Source organism: Ursus maritimus, unplaced genomic scaffold, assembly GCF_017311325.1.
Source record: "Ursus maritimus isolate PB19 unplaced genomic scaffold, ASM1731132v1 scaffold_2, whole genome shotgun sequence".
NCBI lineage: Eukaryota > Metazoa > Chordata > Mammalia > Carnivora > Ursidae > Ursus > Ursus maritimus.
In genome coordinates this window covers 79,627,060-79,652,175 of record NW_024424452.1, presented here as the reverse complement: position 1 = coordinate 79,652,175, position 25,116 = coordinate 79,627,060, and the positions used below count along the sequence as shown (strand labels likewise).

Here is a 25,116-nt window from a genome sequence, read left to right as displayed (position 1 = left end):
GTTTGAGAAGTTCTTTGTAGATCTTGGATACCAGTCTTTTATCTGTAGCAATATTTGCAAATATATTCTCCCATTCCGTGGCATTCCGTGGGCCTCTTAGTTTTTTTGACTGTTTTCTTGGCTGTGCAGAAGCTTTTTATCTTGATGAAGTCCCACAAGTTCATTTTGTCTTTTGTTTCTCTTGCCTTTGGAGATGTGTCATGAGAAAGGTTGCTGTGGTAGATGTCATAGAGGTTGCTGCCCATGTTCTCCTCTAGGATTTTGATGGATTCCTGTCTCACATCGAGGTCTTTCATCCATTTGGAGTTTATCTTTGTGTATGGTGTGAGAGAGTGGTCAAGTTTCATTCTTTTGCATGTAGCTGTCCAATTCTCCCAGTGCCATTTATTGAAGAGACTTTTTTCCATCGGATGTTTTTCCTGCTTTATCAAAGTAGTTGCCCAAAGAGCCGAGGGTCCATTTTACCTGGGTTCTCTATTCTGTTCCATTGGTCTATGTGTCTGTTTTTGTGCCAGTACCATGCTGTCTTTGTGATCACAGCTTTGTAGTACAGCTCGAAATCGGCATTGTGATGCCCCCAGCTTTGTTTTCCTTTTCAACAGTTCCTTGGGGTCGGGGCCTTTTCTGGTTCCATACAAATTTAAGGAGCTATTTGTTCCAGTTCTTTGAAAAATATCCTCCGAGAGCTATTTTTGATCGGGATAGCATTGAAAGTGTAGATAGCTCTGGGTAGCATGGACATTTAAACTATGTTAATTCTTCCAATCCATGAGCATGGAATATTTTTCCATCTTTTTGTGTCTTCCTCAATGTCTTTCAAGAGTGATTTATAGTTTCTAGAATATAGGTCCTTTACGTCTCTGGTTAAGTTAATTCCAAGGTAACGTATGGTTTTTGGTGCTATTGTAAATGGGATGGATTCCCTAATTTCTCTTTCTTCAGTCTCATTATTTGTGTATAGAAATGCAGCTGATTTCTGAGCATCGATTTTGTATCCCACCACATTACTGAATTACTCTATAACTTTTTTTTTTTTTTAAAGATTTTATTTATTTATGTGACAGAGAGACAGCTAGCGAGAGAGGGAACGCAGCAGGGGGAGTGGGAGAGGGAGAAGCAGGCTCATAGCGGAGGAGCCTGATGTGGGACTCGATCCCGGAACCCCAGGATCACGCCCTGAGCCGAAGGCAGACGCTTTAAAGACTGCGCTACCCAGGTGCCCCTGAATTACTCTATAACTTCTAATAGCTTGGGAGTAGATTCTTCTGGGTTTTCCATATAGAGTATCATGTCATCTGCGAAGAGAGACATTTTGACGTCTTTGCCGATTTGGATACCTTTTAAAACCCTTTTTGTTGTCTGATTGCTGTTGCAAGGACTTCTAGTACTTTGTTGAATAATAGTGGCGTGGCGAGAGTGGGCATCCTTGTCGTGTTCCTGATCTTCAGGGAAAGGCTTCCAGCTTTTCCCCATTGAGAATAATATTTGCTGTAGGCTTTTCATAGATGGCTTTTATGAGATTGAGAAATGTACCCTCTATTCCTACACTCTGAAGGGTTTTAATCAGGAAAGGATGCTGTATTTTATCAAATGCTTTTTCTGCATCAATTGAGAGGATCATATGGTTCCTGAGTCTTTTCTTGTTATGATGTATCACGCTGATCGATTTGCGAATGTTGAACCATGCTTGCATCCCAGGTATGAATCCCACTTGGTCATGATGGATAATCCTTTTAATGTACTGTTGGATTCTATTAGCCAGGATCTTGTTGAGGATTTTGGCATCCATATTCATTAGGGAAATCGGTCTGTAATTCTCCTTTTTGATGGGGTCTTTGCCTGGTTTGGGGATTAAGGTAATATTGGCCTCATAGAATGAGTTTGGTAGCTTTGAGATACACAAGAGTTGGCTTGTGTATCTTGCTGCTCCCCTGGTGGGGGCATATATATTTATAATTGTCATATCCACTTGTTGTATACATCCTTTAAGAATAATATAGTGCCCTTCTGTGTCTCTAACTATAGTCTTTAGTTTAAAATCCAATCTGTCTGATATGAGAATTGCTACCCCAGCTTTCTTTTGAGGTCCATTGGCATGAAAGATTGTATTCCATCCCTTTACTTTCAGTCTGAATGTATCTTTAGGTTCAAAATGAGTCTCTTGTAGACAGCAAATGGATGGGTCATGTCTTTTTATCCAATCTGCATCCCTGTGGTGTTTTATCGGAGCATTTAGGCCATTTACATTGAGACTGATTATTGAGAGATATGATTTTAATGATGCCATGTTGCCAATAAAGTCTTTGGAGAAAACATCACTTTATATCTTCATGATACTGTGTTTTATAAGTTTATTCAGTTATGAAACATTAATTCAGTTATGTTAATGGGAATATCCTAATGTGATTGTCACTTCATATTTGTTCTCCCTCGTCCTTATTGTCTTGACTTAAACATTTCATTGACCTATTTTGCCTCTTACGTTTAAAAATATAAAGATTCCTTCTCTCTCCTCAGGGGGGATAGACTCTGGGAGTGGGATGGCTATGCCTTTGTGGTATGAGTAATATCTTAGTGATTTTGCAAGTTTTGACTGGCTTATTCTTACCATCTGGGGAGTTGTTAAACAAAGATTCCTGTCCCTGTGTTTATTTCAACAAATGCCCCAGATAATTCTGTTGCATAGCAAGGTAGATGAAAATTTTATTAATCTTTGTTTGATTTGGAAGTGATTTACTCAGCATTATTATTATTTTTTCAAGTATATAAGAAATCAAAGAGTTACCTTTGTTTATAAGCCATCTCATTCCATTTTTAGCTTTTGATACTCTTTTACATATATTCATTCATCAGGTTCGCCTGGAATTACTTGGTTCTTTGTGTGAATTTTAACGGTAAAAGATAAATATTTGCAATTTTGTATTTTATATCCAGAAAATGTCAAGCTTATAATTATCTTTTATCTGTTACATGTTTGTTTCACTTACCAATTTGGGTTATTTACTTTTCCCTCCACTTGATTATATTAAAAGATTTGTTTTTAAATGTTTGATTTTGACTGAAGTTTTCTGTGGAAATATATTAACTCTCACATCTGTGTGAGTGGTAATAACCACAAATAGTAAGTTTAATTTCTGAAAGATACGGATTCCTTCCATATTCCTTATTCTTCTGCAAATGGAATTCTTATGGAGAAAGTGATCTTAGTGTCTAGAAACTATGTTGATTCCACTGTGATTTTTGTCTTGATATTCTGTTAGTTTGGTTGGAAGAGAAAGCTGGGACAGATAACAGAATTGCCATTTCACATAAATAGTTTTTTCAGCATGGTAGATGAGGACTGTAATTTAAAACACTTGTTTCTTAAAATTAGTTTTAGTTTTGGGGGAAATGGCTTGTTGTTGTTGTTGTTTTTTTAAAGATTTTATTTATTTCAGAGAGAGAGATGGAGAGTACACATGGGGGCAGGGTCAGAAGAAGAAGCAGACTGCCCACTGGGCAGCGAGCCTGATGCGGATATCCATCCCAGGACCCTGGGATCATGACCGAGTGGAAGGCAGAGGCTTAACCAACTGAGCTACGCAGGCACCCTGAAAATGGCTTGCTTTTAAAAATCCCACTTAGTGAATGGGAAAACTGATTAAGTAGAAGTAATAGGCTAACTTAAATGGATGCATGAATTTGCTTCATACTGGTTATACTGTGGTGTTAAAGAAAACTTTGAACTTGTAGTTATATTTTTAAAAGAACAATTATAATTTTCTTTTATAGGAATCACATGCAGCCCAACTACAGATCCTTATGGAATTCCTCAAGGTTGCAAGAAGAAATAAAAGAGAGGTATATTATTTTGTATCTTTTACATAATGTTTCATTTACTGTTGCTGACTATTACCACTTTTCCCCATTTTTGTAAAGAGATTTCACGCTAAAAAGTTTATATAAACATTTAAAAAGCATTTGAGTTGTAGGCGGTTTTCTAACTCTTTGTTATTTTAACTTCTTTTACCTTAGAACTTGATATTTTAAAAATCCCTTTTGGGAGATTTGCTGAAAAGTTTTTTGTAGGATTGAATACAATGACTTACCTCAAAGCGATAAAAAATAGAAAAGAGAATTATCAAATGACAGCCTACCCTTCACCCTGAAAAGAGAATTTTGGAAATTTTAGATAATAAAGTCTTTAGAATGTGTTGCAAATTTACCTTATGGCAAAAATGCACCCTGGGGGAAAATAGAAGTAAAAATATAGCTACCTACTTAGAATCTGGAAAGTAGAAGACATGAAAGATAGCAAAAAGATGATTTTTTTTATTAGTAATCTTATAATCAGAATGTACTAATTTAACGTTCATAAAATTCCTTAGTCATTTCACACTTGTACAAAATATGGGAAAATCAAAGGCAAAATCCTGTGCTATAGGGAGAATGCTAACATAACTTTGAAAGCAGTTTTGTATTTAAATTCCTGTCACAAATCTCTTATATTTTTATTTTAAGTTGTCTAATTAGGTTGTTTTTTAGTCATTTAAAAAATACATGTAACGTCTGTAATGTGCTAAGTTCTAGACTATTATTTGTGAAAATAAAAAGATGAGAGATGTTTTTATTTTGATGAAGTTCTGTTAGTGAGCATTGTCAGAACCTTTACATTATCTAGTTTGATATTTTCCCCTTTTTTGACATTCATGATATCTGTTTTTTAACTTTTTCTTACTTTGTTCAAATTGTATTTTTCTGTATAATGATATTGTTAATAGCTAAATATTCTTTATATGGTTTATGACTATTTTTCTCTTATCCTTAAGTTTTGCTGAGCTAATAATTGTGATTTTAATATGTCTATTAACAAAAAACATTATCTTCAGTATAAATTTAAAATTTATTATTCTGTTGCTTCTTGGCCTTTTGGTTAAGATCAAGTGTAAAATTTATTCCTCTTGATTTTTTTATTTTCTTTTTTGGCGAGGACTTTTTAAACTTCAGTATGTGTAAGAATCACCTGAAGATCTTGTTAGAATCGAAGTTCTGATTAAGGGTGTATGTTTTGGAGCCCCATAATCTGCATTTCTAGCACGCTTCAGGTGATGATATTCTTGGTTCTTGGACTACGCTTTGACTAGCAAAGCTGAAAATGTTATATATGGAAATAAAATTATTAATTTAATATGTACATTCAACATCTTTTTCTTATAGAAAATTCTTTGGAAAAGTGATGGTTTTTCATATTCCGTACATATCTCCCAACTTTAAAACAGAATGTGAAATTGTTTTGCAGTAGTTCCGTATGCCTCTTTCTGCCTTAGACTTTGAACTCATTGAAAGTGGGATTAAGTACATGAGAAATTACCTGATAGTGAATGAGTAAATGACTCAATTAAGTGTACAGTCCAAACATGGGGATGTCTAGGGGTTAAATTAAATGGCTGTTCATTATCTGTGTCCTGTATTACTTAAGGTTTTCGTTAGTCCCTGAGGTTTTTCAGTGCTTTTCTGGGTATCTTTTAATGCTTGCAACAAAATTGTTAGATTTGAAAATGTCTCAGGTAATAAAGATACAGTACGTAACTCTAAAAAAAACTTGTGAAGATTCTGAGATTAATACCTTACTAGCAGGCTGACAAATTAGCCTGTCACAGTTTCCTTTGTGCTGTCAGTTCCATGATGAGACTTCTGTGCTGGAGATACAAGACTTTATTATGGCACATCTGGCACAGCTGTTGCGTGTTTGCATCTTTTCTTGGACTCTCCAGTCCCATAGGGGCGATGTAGAGATGGGCTCAGGTGAATGCTGCACATACAGTGGATTTATGTAACAAGTAAGGAACCTTGAGCTTAGGGAATCCCAGTCTTCTAAAGGGGTCTGCTGGAAAACCTGTCTAGTCTTTGCCCTTTAGGGAGATACTATTTTTACCATATTGATCAGAAAACAAATCTGCCCTCTGTCCTGGAAAAAGTCACTATTTCTGTATTGCTAGGGTATTTGCTGTAGAAACATCCTTGAAAAGATAATTTGGAACAAAAGCTATGACAGCATGTCCTGAAATGGGAGAGATTGATAGAGAATTGTTTCCCAGTAAATAACTCTTCCTCGTAATATGAATTTGTCCTCTCTCTGATGTGGTGACTGATGGCCTTGAACAATATCTTCTAAGATACTGTGTTTGATCACACAGCTCTTAGTACCATTGTTTGTATATTTTTGTCTTTAAATGTCTGGGTCAATTGTGCTTTAGAATTGTACAGCTTAATTTTAGTTTGATCCTTGCGATTGAATGATTTCTCCCCCCCACCCCCCGAACCATATATTCTAATGGTGGACAGTTTAACCAAGAAGTGTGCTAGTTCTAAGTACTTCCGGATATTGTTGCCTTTTTTGTGCACATATTATATTGTCATTAATACATTTTGGTTTTCTTTTTTTTAATGTACCCGTGATTGAGTGATTTTGAGTATTTCAGGTTTAATTATACAAGAGACTCTGAGGAGCTACAAATTTGAAAATTTAGTGCTAGGTTAACAGACTTTGAAAACTTACAGTTTAAAAAAAATTAAAAATTACTTTGAATTTCACAAATTTCTTCATAATTGGAGTCAGGTACAGTAGTGCTATGTAATCGTAATAAACTTTAGGGGTGCTTGGGTGGCTCAGTCAGATGAGCGTCTGACTCTGGATTTCGGCTCAGGTCATGATCTCAGGGTTGTGAGATTGATGTGGGGCAGGTTCCTCCCTGGATGTGGAGCCTGCTTGAGAGTCTTTCCGTTTCCTCTGCTCTTCCTCCTCCTCCCCTTCCTCCCGCTTGTGTGCATGTTTTCTCTCTCTCTCTCTCAAATAAATAAAAAAATAAAACTTAGTTTAGGAAATTCATTGATTAATACCTCATGATTTAGTACAGACAGAATGAAGTTAATGATTATATTTTCTTGCATGTATTATAAAGTATTTGCATGCTTAATCCTCAAAATGAATATAGTTGTTAGAGGTCTTGTCTCCTGTTGTATAATTTATACTTGAACTTATTCAAGCAAAATGTAGGCTGACCAGGAGGCAAACTACTACTTTTTGAATTTATTTTCCTAAGATTAGCATTCATATGTTGGAAATTAACTTTGTGATCTTAGACTTAATTTTTATTGGGGTTATGATGAGTGTTGGTTTAGATATTGATGTATACCAATCTAAGAAATTAAATCTGCTTTTCAGATTTAACGTACTTATTTACTTCAGTATCATATCTTGCTAGTCCTTTTGGTCTATTAGAAACCTACATTTAATTTTTGAGTAATTTTCCCCTACTGACTCTTTTTCAGATATTAAGAGAAGGGCACATAGTAGTAGGCATTTGCATTAGTTATCTATTACCGTGTGACAAGTTATGCTCCAATTTGATGACTTAAAAAAAATAAACATTTAGTATCTTGCGTCAGGAATTATGGTGCAGTGTAACTGAGTTCCTTGGCTCAGGGTTTCTACCAGGCTACAATCAAGGTGTTGGCCAGGGCAGCAGTTACCTCAGAGTTTGACCAGGATAGGAACCCTTCCAAGCTCACCTACTGGCTGTTAGATAGAGATACCAATTTCTTCCCGCTCGGGCTTCTCCATAGGGAGCTTTCTACATAGCTGCTGGCTTCTCGCAGAGGGAGCAAGTGAGAAAGAGCATTTTGAGGATAGCAGTTACATAATTTTTGTAACTTAATCTTGGAAGTTACATCCCAGCACATGTGCTATTTTCTGGTCATTAGAAGCAAATCATTAAATGCAGCCCACACCAAGAGAGGGAATTACATGAGGGTGTGGTTACTAAGTGGGAATCCTTGGAGGCTATCTTAGATTCTGCCTACCACAGCATTTAATAAGTATACGTATTTAAATGAAAATGTTATTCTTTGTTCATGGTCTGATTGAACAAAGGAGCTTTGGGTTTTATGTAAAAGCTAAATTTGTACTAGCATTTCAACAATTGTCCTATATTTAATTTGATTTAATTTTAAAATATACTTCTGGATATTTGTGGTACCTGTTTATTGTAATAGGATAGTTTTGATAATTCCAGTGAACTAATTTTACAGTGTTTCTGTATGAAATAAAACATAGAAAAGTCCATAAAACAAATTTACAGTTTAAAGATTTATGATAGAGTGACCATCCATGTAACCACCATCCTGATTTAACAGTCTGCCTAACCTTTCTGGATTATAGCTTTCTCCCTGGCGTATTAGGTGGTCAATATACTGATATTTATCACTTTCCTGTTTTTCTTTATTATTTTGTTGCCTTAGTAGTTATAACTTGCTTTTTTAAGCTTTAATATATTTATTTCTGCAGCTTGTAATGTTTGTTCTGTTCTTCTCTGACTCAGTGTTAAGGTTCATCCATATTGTTGTATATGGTTATCATTGATTAGTTTTGTGTATAGTATTTTATTAAATGAATATACCCCAGTTTTGTTGTTGAAGGACTTTTGGGTTCTTTTCAATTGTGGCCCATTCACAAACAATGCTACTGTCTTGTATATGTACCCAGGTGTATGTATGCATATATATCTATGGTATGTATGTAGGAGTGGAATTGATGAGTCATAGGACAATATATGTCTTCAACTTTAGTAGATAAGAAACTGTTTTCCTAAGTAGTTGTATTAGTTACTCTTCTTACAGGTAGGCGTGTATGCATGTTCCTTTTGCACTGTATTCTTGCCAGTACTTGGTATCACAATAGACTTTCTCACTTTAGCTGATCTTGCGAGTACGTATTGCTGTTTCTTTGTTGTTTTAATTTGCATTTCCCTAATGACTAAAGAGATTGAGCATACTATGTTTTTTGTTGGCCATTTGGATTTTTTGTGTATGTGTAAAGTACTTGTTTGAAGCTTTTTGCATCTTTTCTACTTAGTTGATTTTCTTAATGGTTTATTGTTTATATATTCTAGATAAAAATTCTTCCTCCTATCTATCTATCTTCAGCAAATATTTTCTTCATCTAATTGGGCTGCTTATTTCCTTATCTTAATGATGTCAGTTGACAAATGTTTCGGTTTTTAATAGAGTTAAATTGATTGGTCTTTTCTGTTATAATTGGTGCCTTTTGTGTTAGGTGAAGAATTTCCGACCTGAGGTCATGAAGACATTTTGCCATATTAAGTACTTGAAGCTTAATTTTTTTTGTCTTTTACATTAAGATTATAATCTGTTTGGGAATTTATTATTGTGTATAATGTGAGGGATAGGCAGCTTTTCATATGGATATCCAGTTGTCCAAGCATCCTTAATTAAAAAGTCCCTCCTTTTCCTATTGCTCTGAAGCACCACCTTTGTCATGCATAATGTGTCCTCATATGTGAGGGTCCATTTCTAGGCTCTCTTTTGTGCTTCACTGGCCTATTTGTCTATCTTTCTGGCAGAACTACATTGTATTTAATACTGGAACTTTAAATTACTGTTCTTCTTAGCTATTAATACCAAATTCTTAGCTATTTATGGCTCTTGCTATTTCTATATAAATTTTACAACCACCTGGTATAGTTTCATGGTAAACCTGCTGTGATTTTTATTGGGATTACTTTGACTCCATAGATCAACATGGGAGAGTATATCTGTATACAGTATTGAGTCTTCTGACCCGTGAATGTGGTATTTCTCTGTTTATAATTTGGCCCTTAAGAATGTCTTCCAAAATTTTGGGTGCCTGGGTGGCTCAGTCCTTAAGCATCTGCCTTGGGCTCAGGTCATGATCCTAGCATTCTGGGATCAAGTCCCGCATCAGGCTCCCTGCTCAACAGGAAGCCTGCTTCTCCCTCTCCCACTCCCCCTGCTTGTGTTCCCTCTCTCGCTGCCTCTCTCTCTGTCAAATAAATAAATAAAATTAAAAAAAAAAAAATAAAAAAAAAAAGAATGTCTTCCAAAATTTTGATATTTTTCAGGGTATTACACACCTTTCTTTTAGATTTGTTCTTAGGTCTTCATCATTTTTTTATACTATTATAAACAATGTCTGTGTCTTCGATTTCAGTTTCTTACTGTTTGTTGCTGATATAGAGAAATACAGTTGATTTTCATAGATAATTTTTTTTGTATCCAGCAACCTTATTACATTCTCATTAATTCTGATAATTTATTTGTAGATTCTTTTATGTCTTCCGTATACACATCGTCATCTGCAAATAATGACAGTTTAGTTTCTTTCTTTATGATCCTTATATCTTTTATTTATTTTTCTTGTCTTACTCTGCTGGCTAGGACATCCGGTACAATGATGAATAGAAGTGGTGATAGCGGGGCATCCTAGTCTTGGTGCTGATCTCAAATGAAAGCTTTCGACGTGTCACCATTAGGTATGATGTTTTCTGGAGGGTTTTTTGTAGGTTCTTTCTTTCAAGGAAGTAAATTTCTATTCCCAGTTTCCTAAGAGGACTTTTTCCCCCTTTAATCATGAGTGGGGATTGAGTATTCTCCAAAGTTTTTGTGCATCTGAGGTGATACTCACTTTTTTTTCTCATTTTGTTAATGTTGTTAAATACATTGGTTTAATATTAAAGGGTCAATCAACTTTGCACCTAGGGTGATCAACCATCCTAATTTGCCCAGGTGTATTCTAGTTTTATCACTGAACATTCTGCATTCTAGGAAACCCCACCAGGATGGTTGTTTGCCCTACTTGTATTCCTTTTGTAAACCAAACGTGGCCATGATGTGTAGCCTCTTCTATATTGTTTGGTTTGCAGATACTTGGTTTCGGATTTTGCATCTATTTTCATTAGTGACATTGTGCTGTAAGTTTTTTCTTACACTGATCGTGTCCAGCTTTGCTATAAAGATTGTTGCTTTAGTCAAATGAGTTGGGGAATGTACCCTCTTTCTATTTTCTGAAGGAATTTGTATAGTCTAGAAAGGATATCTTTGCTGAATGTTTGAAGATTTTATTGAAGGACCCCTCTGGATTTGTTGTTTGCTTGCAGAAAGGTTTAAACTATTGATTCACTTACTGCAACACTTATGTGCTTATTCATTTATTCTGTTCTAAAATAACAGAATAACTGTTATACAACAGTTATGCTTATTCAGTTTTTGTTATAAATATCACCTGTAACATGTTATACTTTTTCTAGGAGTTGTCTGTTTCATCTAAATTTTCAAATTATTGGCATATTGGTTTTAGTATTAAGTTTTTTGAATGCTCCCAGAGTTTTTAGTGGTATCTTTCATTCCTGACTCTGCTTATTACTGCTTTGTCTTTTCCTCTTTTTTTCTTGATCAAGTCTTGCCCAGGATGTATCGATTTTATGAGTCTATCTCAAAGAACCAACTGTTGTCATTGTTTATGTTTCCTATTTTATTTTTGCTTTCCATTTTACTAATTTATGCTCTTTACAATTTCTACTGTTTTACTTTCTTTGGTTTTATTTTATTGTTCCTTTTCTAATTTGTTAACTTGAGTGTACATATTATTATAGAGACCTTTTTCCCCCTAATATAGGGATTTAAGGCCATTTGCATCTAATGATTTTAGTATGGCGTTCTGTTTGTTATTCTTTAGTTCAAAATAATTTTTAATTTTCATTATAGTTTTTCTCAGGCCTGTGGGTTATTTAGAAGTAAAGTTATTTGGACATTGGGATTTTCTTTTTATCTTTCTGTTGGCGATTTCTGTTTTGATTACATTGTTGTCAGAAAATACTTTGTGTTTTATTCCTTTGAATATGATATTTGCACTGTCACCTAGTGGTTAAATTTTGAAATATTTGTGTTTGAAAGAGAATGTGTTTTCTACAATTGTATGCTGTCATGTAAAGTTTGTTAAATGTATTGCGAGAATTTTCTGCATTTTTACTGAGCTTTGTTTCCATGTTAGGTGAATTACTGAATAATTATATTTGAGGTGAGTTTCTTCTAGACAGCAGAGATTTTTTTGTCCACTCTGCCAGATTCATCCTAATATATTTAGACCATTTACATTTAACGTGAATGTTATGACTTGAGCCTACCATTTTATTATTGTTTTACGTTTCTTTTCTCTGTTGGTTTTTATTGTTTTTGTTTTCTTTTTACTTGAATGTTTTTTAGAATTCCATTTTTATTTATTTATAGTGGTTTTGAGTACTTTTCTTTGTAGATTTTTAGGAGTTACTATAGATATTACATTATGTTTATAACCTAACACAGTACTGGCATCTATTTACATTTACTTTTAAATAAGCCATCTCATTATGTCACCTGTAGTCAGATTTCCCTTCCTTCCTCCCTCCCTCCCTCCCTTTCTTTCTTTCTTTCTTTCTTTCTTTCTTTCTTTCTTTCTTTCTCTTATCTCCCTCCCTCTTTTCTTTTCTATTCTTCTCTTTTCTTTACTTTCCTTTTCTTTTTTCTTTCCTTTTTTCTCTTCTTTTCTTTTCTTCTTGCTTGTTTTATGCTTTCTTTTCAACTTAAAGTTATAGTCAGAGGACTGAATGAAGGTCGTAATTAAGCCTATCTGACATTACAGAATTTAGGTGTTAAGTATGTATATGTTTATGGGGTAGTGGTATGGTCTTAAAGTCTTAGTTTGTACTTCATATGGCTAAATGAGCTTTGCTTTTGGTAGTAACTTTTGGAATGAATGTATCTGTGTGTTGTATGTGTATATGTGTATATACACACATATAAATAAAGACTTTTTTTTTTAACAGAAGTTTTAGGTTCACAGCAAAAGTGAGAGGAAGATGCAGAGATTTCACATGTACTCGTTGCCCTCACGTGTGCAAAACCTCCCAATTATTGGCATCCCTCACGAGAGGGTACATTTGTTATAACTCATGAACCTGGCATGTTATAATCACCCAAAGTCCGTAGTTTACTTTGGGGTTCTCTCTTGGTTTAGTACATTCTTTGGGTTTGGAGAAATGTGTAATGACACGTATCCATCATTATAGTATCATACAGAGTATTCTCATTGCCTTTAAATTCTTCTGTGCTCCACCTATTCATCCCATTCCCCATCTCCAACCCCTGGCAATCACTGGTTTTTACTATTTCTTTGGTTTTGTCTTTTCCAGAATATTATAGAATTGGAACTATATAGTATATAGCCTTTCACATTGGCTTTTTTTCACTTAGTAATATGCATTTAAGTTTCATTCATGTCTTTATATGTTTTAGAGCCCATTTCTTCTTAGTACTAAGTAGTATTCCATTGTCTGGATGTGATACTGTTTACCCTTCGCCTACTGAAGGACATCTTGGTTGCTTCCAAGTATGCAATTAGCAATTATGAATAAAGCTGCTATAAATATGGTTTTGTGTAGACATACAACTTTTCAGCTCCTTTGGGTAAATACTAAGGATTATGATTACTGAGTCATATACCAAAATTATGTTTACTTAGTGAAATTGCCAAACTGTCTTCCAAAGTGGTTGTACTGTTTCTCTTTCCCGCCAGGAATAAGTGAGACTTCCTACTGATGCACATTATTGTCAGCATCGGGTGTTGTCATTGTTCTGGATTTTGGATGTTCTAATAGATATACAGTGGTATCTCATTATTGTTTTTATATATATGTTAAATTTTGCTACTCTCTTTTTAACACAGTTTTTTTCTGAAAGTATACGAGTATTCTTTTGTTCAGAATTGAATATGTCAGATGATTGAGATAGTCTTGGCAGCTACAATTTATTCTAATTATATTAGCTTTTATTTTTTTATTTTTTTTAAAGACTTTATTTATTTACTTGAGAGAGAGAGTGAGTACGCACTAGAGAGAGCAGAAGCAGGGTGGGGGGGAGAGGCAGAGGGAGAGGAAGAAGCTGATTCCCTGCTGAGTGGGGAGCCCCAACATAGGGCTCAATCCCAGGACCTCGGGATCACGACCTGAACTGAAGGCAGATGCTTAACTGACCGAGCCACTCGGGCACCCCTAACTGTACTAGCTTTTAAAAAACAAAATTCACACACTAATTTTAATACTTCAGTATATTTTTATCAAATCATGAGTGTAGGTCGGATAAATAAGTACCAATGACACCTATGTGCAGCAAAGCAAATGTCAATAAAAAAGGGCTTCTTATTTTCAAATTCTTTTACGTTTTAGTCTTCTGGAATTCTGAAACTTCACTTTTTTTTTTTTTTCAAGAGAGAGATTGAATGTGTGTGCAAGTGGGAGGAGGGACAAAGGGTGAGGGAGAGAAAGAATCTCAAGCGGTTTCCATTCTGAGTGCACAGCCTGATGCAGGGCTCGATCTCCCAATTCTGAGGTCATGACCTGAGCCAAAATCAAGAGTTGGATGTTCAATGGGCTGAGCCACTCAGGCGTGCCTGAAACTTTACCTTTTAAATTTAAATGTTTTTTAAGTTTTCTTTGGGTTTTGGCACAACATGCTGTGTTGAAAGTGGCCTTGCTATTAATATAGGCTTAGGGCTGAGCTTCAAACATTTCTCCATCACATGTGTTTGTTACTATTTTTAGTAACCCCCAAATTCATGAGGATATGCTCCAGGGTGGTTTTAGTTATCATTCCCAATTAATGATCAATTTTCATTCAGATAATGGTAGTTCATCTTTGTGGACTTTCTTCATATCTCCAGAACGTTCTTGGACTCTGATTCATGCTTTTATTCTAGATCCTACTGCTCCCAGTTATGAAACATGTTTGAAGAGTGAATTTAGATTAATTCTTCTTTCCATTTCCTTTAAATTGTTGTCCTTTGTCTTTCTTCTGGTTTTTAGTACTCTAATGTCTTGCACTGATGCCTGATAGAGAAACACTTGCTTCCCTTATATTCATCACTCTGCTCTTACACTTCTGGCCACCAAATGTGTGAGTGATTTTTACACTAAGCAATTCTTCAATTCTATGCAGACACCAATTGAGTGCCCCCCAATTCAATTCAATTCTGACACTATCTACCTGGTGTTTGCCCCAGATTTCACAGGTTAATGGCTCAGTCTTATAAGGCTGAGATGCCACTTTAGATGCTAATTGCAAGTCCACCTTGTCACTTGTTCTTCGGACGGACTATAAATTGGAGGTTCCTATGACCTCCTCTTTGGGTTTGATAATTTGCTAGAATGGCTCACCAAACTCAGGAAAACAGTTACTTGCTAGGTTACCAGTTCATTATAAAAGAATATACAACCCAGGGACGGCTAGATGGAAGAGATGCACAGGGCAAGGTATGTCGGAAGGGACATAGACCTTCCATACACTTTCCAGGTGTGCCACCCTCTCAGTATCTCCACGTGTTCACCAACCTATATAGTTGGTTCCCTTGGCAACCAGCCCTCATCTGGAGGTTTTTCAGGAGCCCTCCAGTCATGTCATTAAGCATACAGAAACTTACCTTCAAGGGTTTTAGGAGCTGTGACCAGGAGCTGAATGAAGACCAATTATATATTTCTTATTATACGTCACAGTATCACAGTGCCGTAGTAATTTAGCTAAACCCCTTCAGAATCTCATTGAATGTAAATGCCTCAGATTTAGTGTGTGCTAAGTGATTTCCATTTCTCTAAACTTTAAAAAAAATTTTTTTGTCTTGACACTTTTTCAGACTTTTTCACATAGGTAGGTTGCATCATTTCATGTTCTCTATCTTAGGGCAGTATTTGTACCTTACTTATTTAATCCTTTATTTTTTAGATTTTATAGTATTTTTATTTTTATATTCCCTGGGTTTTTGATTGTCAATAAAGTTATTGTTTTAAAAAAAATATAATATAATTAAAAACTTAAAAATTCTCCCATTTTCCAGGGAGAACAAATGATATATAATCAGGATATTTATTCTAGTATGATAGTTGTTTTATTTTAAATTGAACCATAGGAGATTACTGGTTTTGGACCAGTAATTATTGTTATTATTGCTTGAACATTGGCAGTTTTATATATTTCACCTCATATAAAGCAGCATCCATATATAATAATAGATGTATTATCCAGCATAAGCTTTGGGGTACTAAAAGGATGGGGCAGTATCCTCAGAGAATAGGACATTAGAGTTTACTATTTTGGGATTTCAGGTGATATTGGAATTTTTTTCTGGTGTTTTAAGTTCAGAAGTGAAATGCAATTATTAATATGATCTTAATTATGTATTATGTATCACACCAGTGATATTGGCTATCTCTGGATGTTGGTACTGTACATGTTGACTTTATCTTTCTTTAAATGTATTTTTTAAAGCAGTCATACTAAAGACCCTCAGCATTTGTTTAAATAAGGATTTGAAGAGTGGAGCATTTCAAGGTAATTAATGAAAAAGGTCGATTGGTGACCATGGGATGCTTTGCTGAATTAGAGCTTAGGATCGCTGGAGTTGAAAGTATGCATGAACCAAAAGGCAAAAGACAAGAGGTGTCAGTGATGGTAGGAAATGACTGGGATGTTTTATAGATAGCTAAGATCAGTAGAGTGATTTTGCTGCTTGGTTTGAACCAAACCAGAGTGGTTTGGAGTGGAAGACTAATTTTTGGAAATAGACCTGGGGTGTGAGAGTATTTATCAGTTGATCAGCTTTTATTTGAAAGAGTTCCAGGACAGACTGTGTCTTTGAGGGAGAGCAAGGTTTTGGTTAAGGTAGAAGTATAGTGTGTAAAATTTTAGGGTGGAGAATAGTTTATTAAACTGGATGGAAGAGTTGAAAGCATTTGACAATGCTAATTACTTTTTTTACACTCTCCCCCCATTCCTCCATGGTTTCTGTAATAGTATGCTGTCTTGTCTTCTGGTTTTGTGGCTACATTTTGCACTTAATGATTGTTAATGCAGAACTGCTCCTTCTTTCTTTGCCCATCTCTTAAACATTGGTGTTCTCCTTACCATCTTGTTATTTATTATTTTTTTCCTCATCTCTGCTGACCATACTGGTTGACACTGGGTGATTTCATTATCATAGCTTCAGATTTATTATTCTCCTTTTTCATAGCTTATATGTCTTTCAACATATTATTTTTTACTGTTTATTCTCTCTTTCCTCATTGTTTCCTCTAGCAAAATTCTATTAGTCCTTCAAGGCTCGGCCTTTCATCTACTTTCAGATCTAATTTCACTTACCCAGTTGCCTCTCTCCTCTTCCCCAGTTTTCCATCTAGGTTAGGAGCAGTCTTACCTTAAATTCTGTGTGCATGCCATCATCATAATGTTTACTATGATATTTCAACTGTTGGCTTACTTGTTTGTTCTCTTCCCTGGACTGAGTTCCATGGGGGCAGGGCTATAGTTTTCTAAATCCTGTTCTTCCCAGTGCTTAGCAAAATGCTTAGCACTAGGTAAATATATGAATTAATAAGTTATCCATACCAACTATGTATGGATTGTAACAGAAGAGAAGGTGCTAATGTTAATAACCTAAAAAGTCCATTTGCCCTTACCAGTCATGAAAGACATGAAAAGTTAAATAATGAGATACTGTTTTCAAGAAGTACTATAGTATAATGAGTAATAGCAGGAATTCTGGAACAAGGGGACTGCCATGATTTGAATACCAGTTCTGCCACTTCAAGTCCTCTAACCTTTCTGTGCTTTTCATTTTCCTAATGTGTAATAGTACCTATTTCACATCTTATGATTAGTATTACACAAGTATTCATTATTGTTATTTTACATTTTAAAATTTGGTTCAATGTATTTGGTTTAGATTAAGACAGCCACTTATAGATACTGGTGATAGAAATTTAAATTCATGGAGTGTTTCTGGAAGGCAGTTTCACATAGTGAAGCTTTCCTAACTCTATTTATTTTTGGTTGAATAACTTCATTTTTAATAATCTTTTAATAAAAATTGAAATGCAGACTCATGTTCCAGAATTACTCATGCAAACAACTTAAATCTCTAGTAAGATGAGAATGGTTAAATATATTGTTGAATGTGATTCAGCAGTTAAAATGTTTGCATTTTAATGTTATAGGAAAAGGCTATGATGCAAGTAGATAAGATATCAAAGATGAAGCATTATCTTAAACATGTCTTAAAAAATGCTGAAGAGGCCAATGTTAAGATGCTAACTTGTGATTGCTTTTGGGTAGTGGGATTTAACCTCTGGGAAACTAATTTTTATTTTAAAATGGAGTTAACAGCTGACATGCTGACATTAATTGCTAACAAATGAGGTAATTGGAATGTTTTTGAATGTCTCCTATTTTTATTAAGTTACACCATCATTTTTCTTGATCATATCTGAATAATGAATAAAGTCAATCCTTGTTGCATTAAAGGAGTACAGCGTTGTGTTTTCTTAAATATTAAGTCTGTACATTTTTTAACATCGAACTTTCAGCTCTTTTTGTCTGCAATTTTTCATCCCTGCAATCTATTATTAGTGCCTAATTTTCTAGAAATTATTTTCCAAATGTAAAGTTATGATCATGGTGATGCCAGTGTGGTTTGGTTTAGGCTTTTTTCCCCCCCTCTCTATTTTGTCTGCAGCAATTGGAACAGATCCAGAAGGAGCTGAGTGTTTTGGAAGAGGATATTAAAAGAGTGGAAGTAAGAAATCAAGAATTTCTCACATCTCTAGAAATTTTCAGTTTCATGAAATTGTCACTTTTCCTTTAAAATTATTGCATCGAATTTATGGGATTTGTTTCCACTATATAGAATGTAACAGATGTTACTTAAATTTTAATTCAGAGTGCATTTTTATTGAAAAAGCATTCTGAACACTTTTTGATAAAATGTATTCTAAGTTTGTTTTCACTGTTTTATTGCCATAATTATTCTTGGGTAGATTGAAAAAAAATCATTTAATTTTCTTGGTATGCTATCATAGTAACTTATATCAACTCCCACAAAACCCTCAATTATTATTAAAATTATGTCACAATTCTGTTCTCTTATTAAGTAAATAATTTTTTACATATCTACTATGCTAAGGTTAATTTACAAAGAGTTATGAAAACACGTGAACAATAATGTAGGCATTTATAGTATAATATAGTTTACTTATGGAAATCCATGGGAGGATCTTTTGGGGATTCATAGGCTAGTATGATGTGTGGTTATTATCTGCAGCTATATTTAAATTTAGTGTGTGTTTTAAATTGTTCACATGTGTTGTAATTTTCTTTTCCTGATATGTAGAACATGTTAAATGATCTTGAGTTTAATATTTTGTGGAAATTCAGTATCCCATGTGGCATTCCTAACTTGTTACTACTATGCTGTGTCCCTTTTGGCTGTATGACTGAACTGAGCTTGGATTAGACAGAAGTATTCTACCTGATGATGTATCTTTAGTGGCATTTTAAAATTTCCTGCTTTTCCAATAATCAGAATAGCACATAAAAAAGGCCAGGTTGTTGGTATGATTCAGAGGTACGTAATTTATGCAATAATAGTTGATTAGGAGGCTTCTTCCTCTGAGTTAATGTGTTAGACTTTAAGTCATTATTTTAAAATGCTAATATTTGAATCAAGATGACTGTTAATGCTTTCAGAGGATATTTTTAAAGTAAACACATATCCTGTTTTTCTGGACTTTAGAGAGCTGAACCTAATGATTCACGTACCATACTGTCATACTTAATATTTATCAATAGATTCTCACTTAGATTCATGATTAGCTTATAGTACAATGTAGTACATCTCATTTGAAATATTTACATTTGTTTTTTTCTGCATTTGTGGATTCATTAGTGATGAACGGTGTTTATTAAAGAGTTTCTAGTTTTTTAAGAATGTGTACCATAGAAAAAGCTGTCTCTGAACTTTTAGATAATCTTGCTTTTGTACTCTGAGGAGAGGAAGCCTTGAGAAATATGGATGTTGAGACAAAATGTGACTGATAAAAATCTAGGATTGGAAGGGAATGTAATATCATATCTCATTTTGCCTTATACATCTTCTGTTTGCAGTGTCTACTATAACTCAAATAATTGTGTTTTCAGGAAATGAGCGGCTTGTACTCTCCTGTCAGTGAGGATAGCACAGTGCCTCAATTTGAAGCTCCTTCTCCATCACACAGGTACAAAGCTTCAAACTTGTAATTACTAAGGATTTATGTTGCAAAATGCACATATGGTACTAGTCCTTGGGAGCCTTTTCCATGTAATGTACAAGGTCCCTGAGAAATTGCTTTTGGTCGTGATCTAGAAATGAGATTCAGATGGCCCATCTTTTCCTTAATGCTTTGAATTTTCATGCCATGAATAGGAGAATATTGTAATATTATGAATTCACTGTTGGATTAAAAGTTCGGTGATTTTCTTGAAATAATAGTAGCTTTCAATATCTTATAAGTTAAAATCAAATGATCTTAAAAATCTATAATTTGAGAACATGAAATGATAGGTAATATTAGGGAGAAATTGGATAAAGTAAAATCTTGGGCTTTTCCCCTAAAAACTTTGGTATTTTCTTCATTACTCTTGTCATTAATTTGTCTTCTCTTTTATATGCTTTATTAGAACAGGGATTATATTTGTCTTGCTCATGATTGTTTCCCTAGGTTTTAGAGTAGCAGTCGTGACTGGCCTCATTTAGTAAGTATTTGTGAAGTGCAGTAAATTTCTGTGATTCCTTCAAGCTCTGAGGTTCTAGCTGATGAAATATATCCTAGCTAAAATTGGAATTTGAACTTTTTGCTTGAAGTGTTCAAAGTAAGATCAATTTTAGATGTTTTTAATTTGCTAATCTATTTAGGATAATGGCCCAGTGGAAGCTTTTTAGACAAATAGTTTTAGGATAACATATGAATTATCAGATAGTTCAGTGCCAGTATAAGAAATTACACAAGCCTTCAAAACCTGTGTCAGTTCAGGAAAGCTATGGTGGATTTAGTTTGGTATGATATGCGGGAAAAGGGGCACAGGGGACCTTCTAGTTAATGAAAGTTCCTGGGGTGTTTGATATTTTCCTCATTAACCATTTATGGAGAATCCTTGTGAGTTGTAGTTGATTCTAGAGTCACATAAGCTGTGTAATTCAACTTTTTCCCTTTATATTCTATTTTCTTTAAAACACTTGGGAATGACTCAGTCTGTGGGATATTGTTACCTTTAAGTTTAATGCTCACTTTCTCATATACATGAGATCTTTGTCAGTAGAATACTGTGTGAGTGTATAAAGGTAAGCAAAAATTGTCATCTCACAAAATATTCACTGACAATTCCCGTTGTCCTCTCTCTTGTTTAATGGTAGCATTTCTTTCTCTTGTGTCCATGTTTTTGTTTTTCAATCTCTCGCTGATGGGTTTTTGTAACATGTGACAGTATAATATTATGTTAAGTTAACTGGCTCTATTTATTGAATGCCTCTGATACGTGCTAGGCACTGTTGTATTTGTTGGAATATAGTTGGCGAAGTCCCTGTCCTTAATGGAGCTTACCTTTTGGGAGGTGTCTGTGTGAGGCTTGGGGAGATACTAAACAAATAAATATATAATGTAGTAGTAGTAATACAAAACATATAAGTACTACATTAGGAAGAAAAATTAAGGATATGAGGGGTTTGCAAAAAAAATTAGGGCATATTAGGACTGGAAATAGCATGTAGTTCCAAACAGTTTGTATAGTCAGGTTTCTCTGGGGAGGTAACATTTAAGCTGACACATGAATGGAGTGTAAATATGATAGAAAGTCAGGGCCCCTGGGTGCTGTTGTCAGTTGAGCATCCCACTCTTGGTTTCCGCTCAGGTTGTGATCTCAGGGTCATTACATTGAGCCCCAAGTCAGACTCTGTCTCCCTCTCCTTCTACCCCTCCGCCCCCCAATAAATAAATAAATCTTTAGAAAAGAAAAGTCATGGGAGAGTTTTGAGCAGGATCTGATTTAGATTTTAAAATGTTTGCTAGGGTACCCATGTAGAGGATAGAGAAGAGACTGTGTCTTGAGCCCCTGCCATTGGAAGTGTGGTAAAAGTTAGGAAGCAAGTAACAGTCTGGAAGAGAGGAGTTGGTGCCTTGTATTAGAATTTTATTGGGGGAAGAGATGAGACATGGTTGATTATAAAATAAAGTAGCAGGGGTGCCTGGGTGGCTCAGTTGGTTAAGGGTCTGCCTTTGGCTCAGGTCATGATCCCAGGGTCCTGGGATCAAGTTCCGTGTTGGGCTCCCTGCTCAGGGGGAGCCTGCTTTTCCTGCTCTCTCTGCTTGCTGTTCGGTCTGCTCTCTCTTTCTCTCTCTCTGTGTCAAGTAAATAAAATCTTAAAAAAAAAAAAGTAGCAGATCTTAAAAAAGATTCAAGATTTTGTGAAGTCTGTGAAAACTTTTTGAAGAACTACTAACATCCTATGCAAAGCTATTTAAGTGAGGTTCTGACAGTTAACTTAGTAGTTGAAGAAGGGAAAACAGGCAAACATAATACTTTCTTCAAAAGAGTATTTTGATATTTTTGTAGAACAAGTAATTTGAATATCAAGGTTTGAGAGAGACACTTGGGAAAAATGATGTAGCCCTAAAATACTCTTAGGAAATGATCCTAAAGTTTAAGATGTGAAATTAAACATGTTATGTTATCCTAACAATATTTTATTTTTCTTTATTTTTAAGAAATAGTGTGTAGTTCCAATTATAGTAACTTTCTTCCCCCATAATTATTAGCCTTGTTATTTAAATGTAAGACAGTTTGTTTTATTCCTCACTGTAATGTTTTTGGTCTCTTTTATAGCAGCAGGTTTACCTTAAAAAGCGTTTTTGTTGATTAATTTATTTTCTTCTGTTATGAGGACCTCTTTATATGTCTGGTCATTGAATCCCTTACATAGATTCTAAGTTAATGATTAGATTATGTATTTATGTATTTATTTATTATTTTATAAAGATTTTATTTATTTATTTGAGAGAGTGAGAGAGCAAAAGAGGGAACACGAGTGAGGGGAGTGTGAGAGGGAGAAGCAGACTCTCTGCTGAGCAGGGAGCCCCATGCAGGGCTCGATCCCAGCACCCTGGGATCATGACCTGAGCCGAAGGCAGATGCTTAACGGCTGAGCCACCCAGATGCCCCTAGATTATGTATTTAAATGAGAAGAAAAATAAAAGAAATATAGCTTTTCTTTAACCCCACTTCCCCCGGAATTTATCTTCTGTATACCATGATTAGCTATAATTTTCATTTCCTTTGTATTCTCTTTCTGCTGTTTAGACCCTCCATATCACATGGAGTCTAGCAGTGGTCTTTTAACTATCCTCTTGTGGTGTTTTGCCAGAAATCTGATCATGTTTCTTTCCTGCTTGAAATCCTTCAGTGGCTTTTCGCTGCGTGTAAGTTGGTTTAGATCCAATTCTTTTGCATGGCCTTCTGTATCTTTTTTTGTGCTTTAGAATTGAATTTAACTCCCAAAACAGATGTTAAACTACCTTTACTTACGCCTGTTCCTTTTGCCTAGAAACTTCTGGATTCATCTCTTACATAGCTCCCCCTTCTGAAAGTGTCCCCCCCGCCCCCAAGAATCCAACCAAGGGTAAACTCTTCTCTATTCTTTTTTGATACACCATTTCCCTAAAGACTATAGGGGAGGAAGGAAGGAGGAGATAGAATTAAACACTTCAAAAAATTCTAATTATTTTGTTCCTGCTTCTGTGCTGTGTGTACTAGTTTGTGTATTTCCCATAGTGTACCGTAATTCTGTGACTATTAAGTTCTTCTTATACTCCTTTATTTTTATATGAGCATTTATACATATTAGGATTTAAAATATGTTTTTGAATGAAAGTATATGTAACCTCGAGTTTTATTTACTAGTTTGTGAGATTTTGATTGAAGCATGACCTTTAGTATACTTAATAAATAAACTAATACAATCTTTTTTTTTTTTTTTAAGATTTTATTTATTTATTTGACAGAGATAGAGACAGCCAGCGAGAGAGGGAACACAAGCAGGGGGAGTGGGAGAGGAAGAAGCAGGCTCATAGCGGAAGAGCCTGATATGGGGCTCGATCCCAGATCGCTGGGATCACGCCCTGAGCCAAAGGCAGACGCTTAACCGCTGTGCCACCCAGGCGCCCCAATAAACTAATACAATCTTTAAAAAACAGTAGAACAAAAACTGTTAGCCAGGCTTCATTGGAGTGTGGTTGGGGTGGGGAGGGAGTGTGTGATTTTTCCTTCATAAAATCAGTTGAATTTTTTTAACACTTTGGAGCCTTCATCCATTACAGATTTCTCTAGTTAGAATTAGTTTAAGCTGAAGATTGCTGTTTTCAGGGCCTTTTTCATTCTGCTTTAGATTGTGAGGGAGAAAGTCTCCACAATTCATAGTGAGCTATAGTTTATACTGTATGTGTCGTTATGAGTGAATTAGAGAATGGTAGGAAAGCACAGTCTTTTTTACCTGTTGCCAAATGGGATTGGTCCTTTTATCTGAAAGTACAAGTACGAGCGTATCTATTTTAATACACTCTTTTAAAGGATTATTAATATCTGATATTAATATATTAATATACATTGATACAGAGGATATTAATGTTTAACTGTAGCTCTAACTTTAAATACTAAAATGAAACATTTTTGTTGAGATTTTCCTCTTGATAATGACAGTGATGATTTTTAGGTTAAAACATTCTTAGACCAAAAAATCTAATATTTAAAATTTAGATTTTAAGTCTTCTCTAAAGCCATTTTCAGTAATTATGCTTGTAAAATTTTAAAAGCCTCCCATTGATGTGTTTTCTATCTTAGAAATAATTGTCTCATAACTGCTTTATTCTTAGTCTTTAAGCAAGTGTTTCAGAATCGTTAATTGTTAGTCTCTCACGTCTGTGTTTTCAGAACTTCAGATAACTTAGTTTGGAGATAATGTATTAGTTTAAACTTCTTTATCTGCTTAGGGTAGATATGCTTTAATGTGATCCAGGTAGTTACTGGAGTTAAATTTGCAGACTAACTTTTGTTTTCCTATGATAAAATAGTAAATAAATACAATAGAAATACAGTAAATAAAATCTTTTTGACCTAGACTCTTCAATCTTTAAAATGCTTTTACCCAAAAGAGAATTCCTTTTTTTTTTTTTTTTTTAAAGATTTTATTTATTTGTCAGAGAGAGAGCACACACACACAAGCAGGGGGAGCAGCAGGCACAGGGAGAAGTAGGGTCCCCGCTGAGCACAGAGCCCAATGTGGAACTCGATTCCAGGACCCTGGGATCATGACCTCAGCCAAAGGCAGATGCGTAACCTAATGAGCCACCCAGGCATCCCCCATAAGAGACTTCCTAT

At 34.9% G+C, this 25,116-nt stretch overlaps 1 protein-coding gene across 6 annotated transcripts in view; it reads left to right on the top strand.

Moving 5' to 3' along the window:
• The window catches only part of COP1 (COP1 E3 ubiquitin ligase), a 238,821-nt gene that overhangs the window by 51,280 nt on the left and 162,425 nt on the right, over positions 1-25,116 (top strand). For 5 of the 6 annotated variants that reach the window (XR_005836379.1, XM_040636242.1, XM_008696678.2 and 2 more), the window contains 3 exons: positions 3,772-3,840; positions 18,392-18,451; positions 19,852-19,928. Coding sequence is in view for 5 of the 6 variants with exons in the window: in XM_040636242.1 (XP_040492176.1) it covers positions 3,772-3,840; positions 18,392-18,451; positions 19,852-19,928 (206 nt within the window). In the remaining variant the exon portion in view is untranslated. The remainder of the gene's footprint in view (positions 1-3,771; positions 3,841-18,391; positions 18,452-19,851; positions 19,929-25,116) is intronic. The other variant, XM_040636243.1, reaches the window with a different exon arrangement.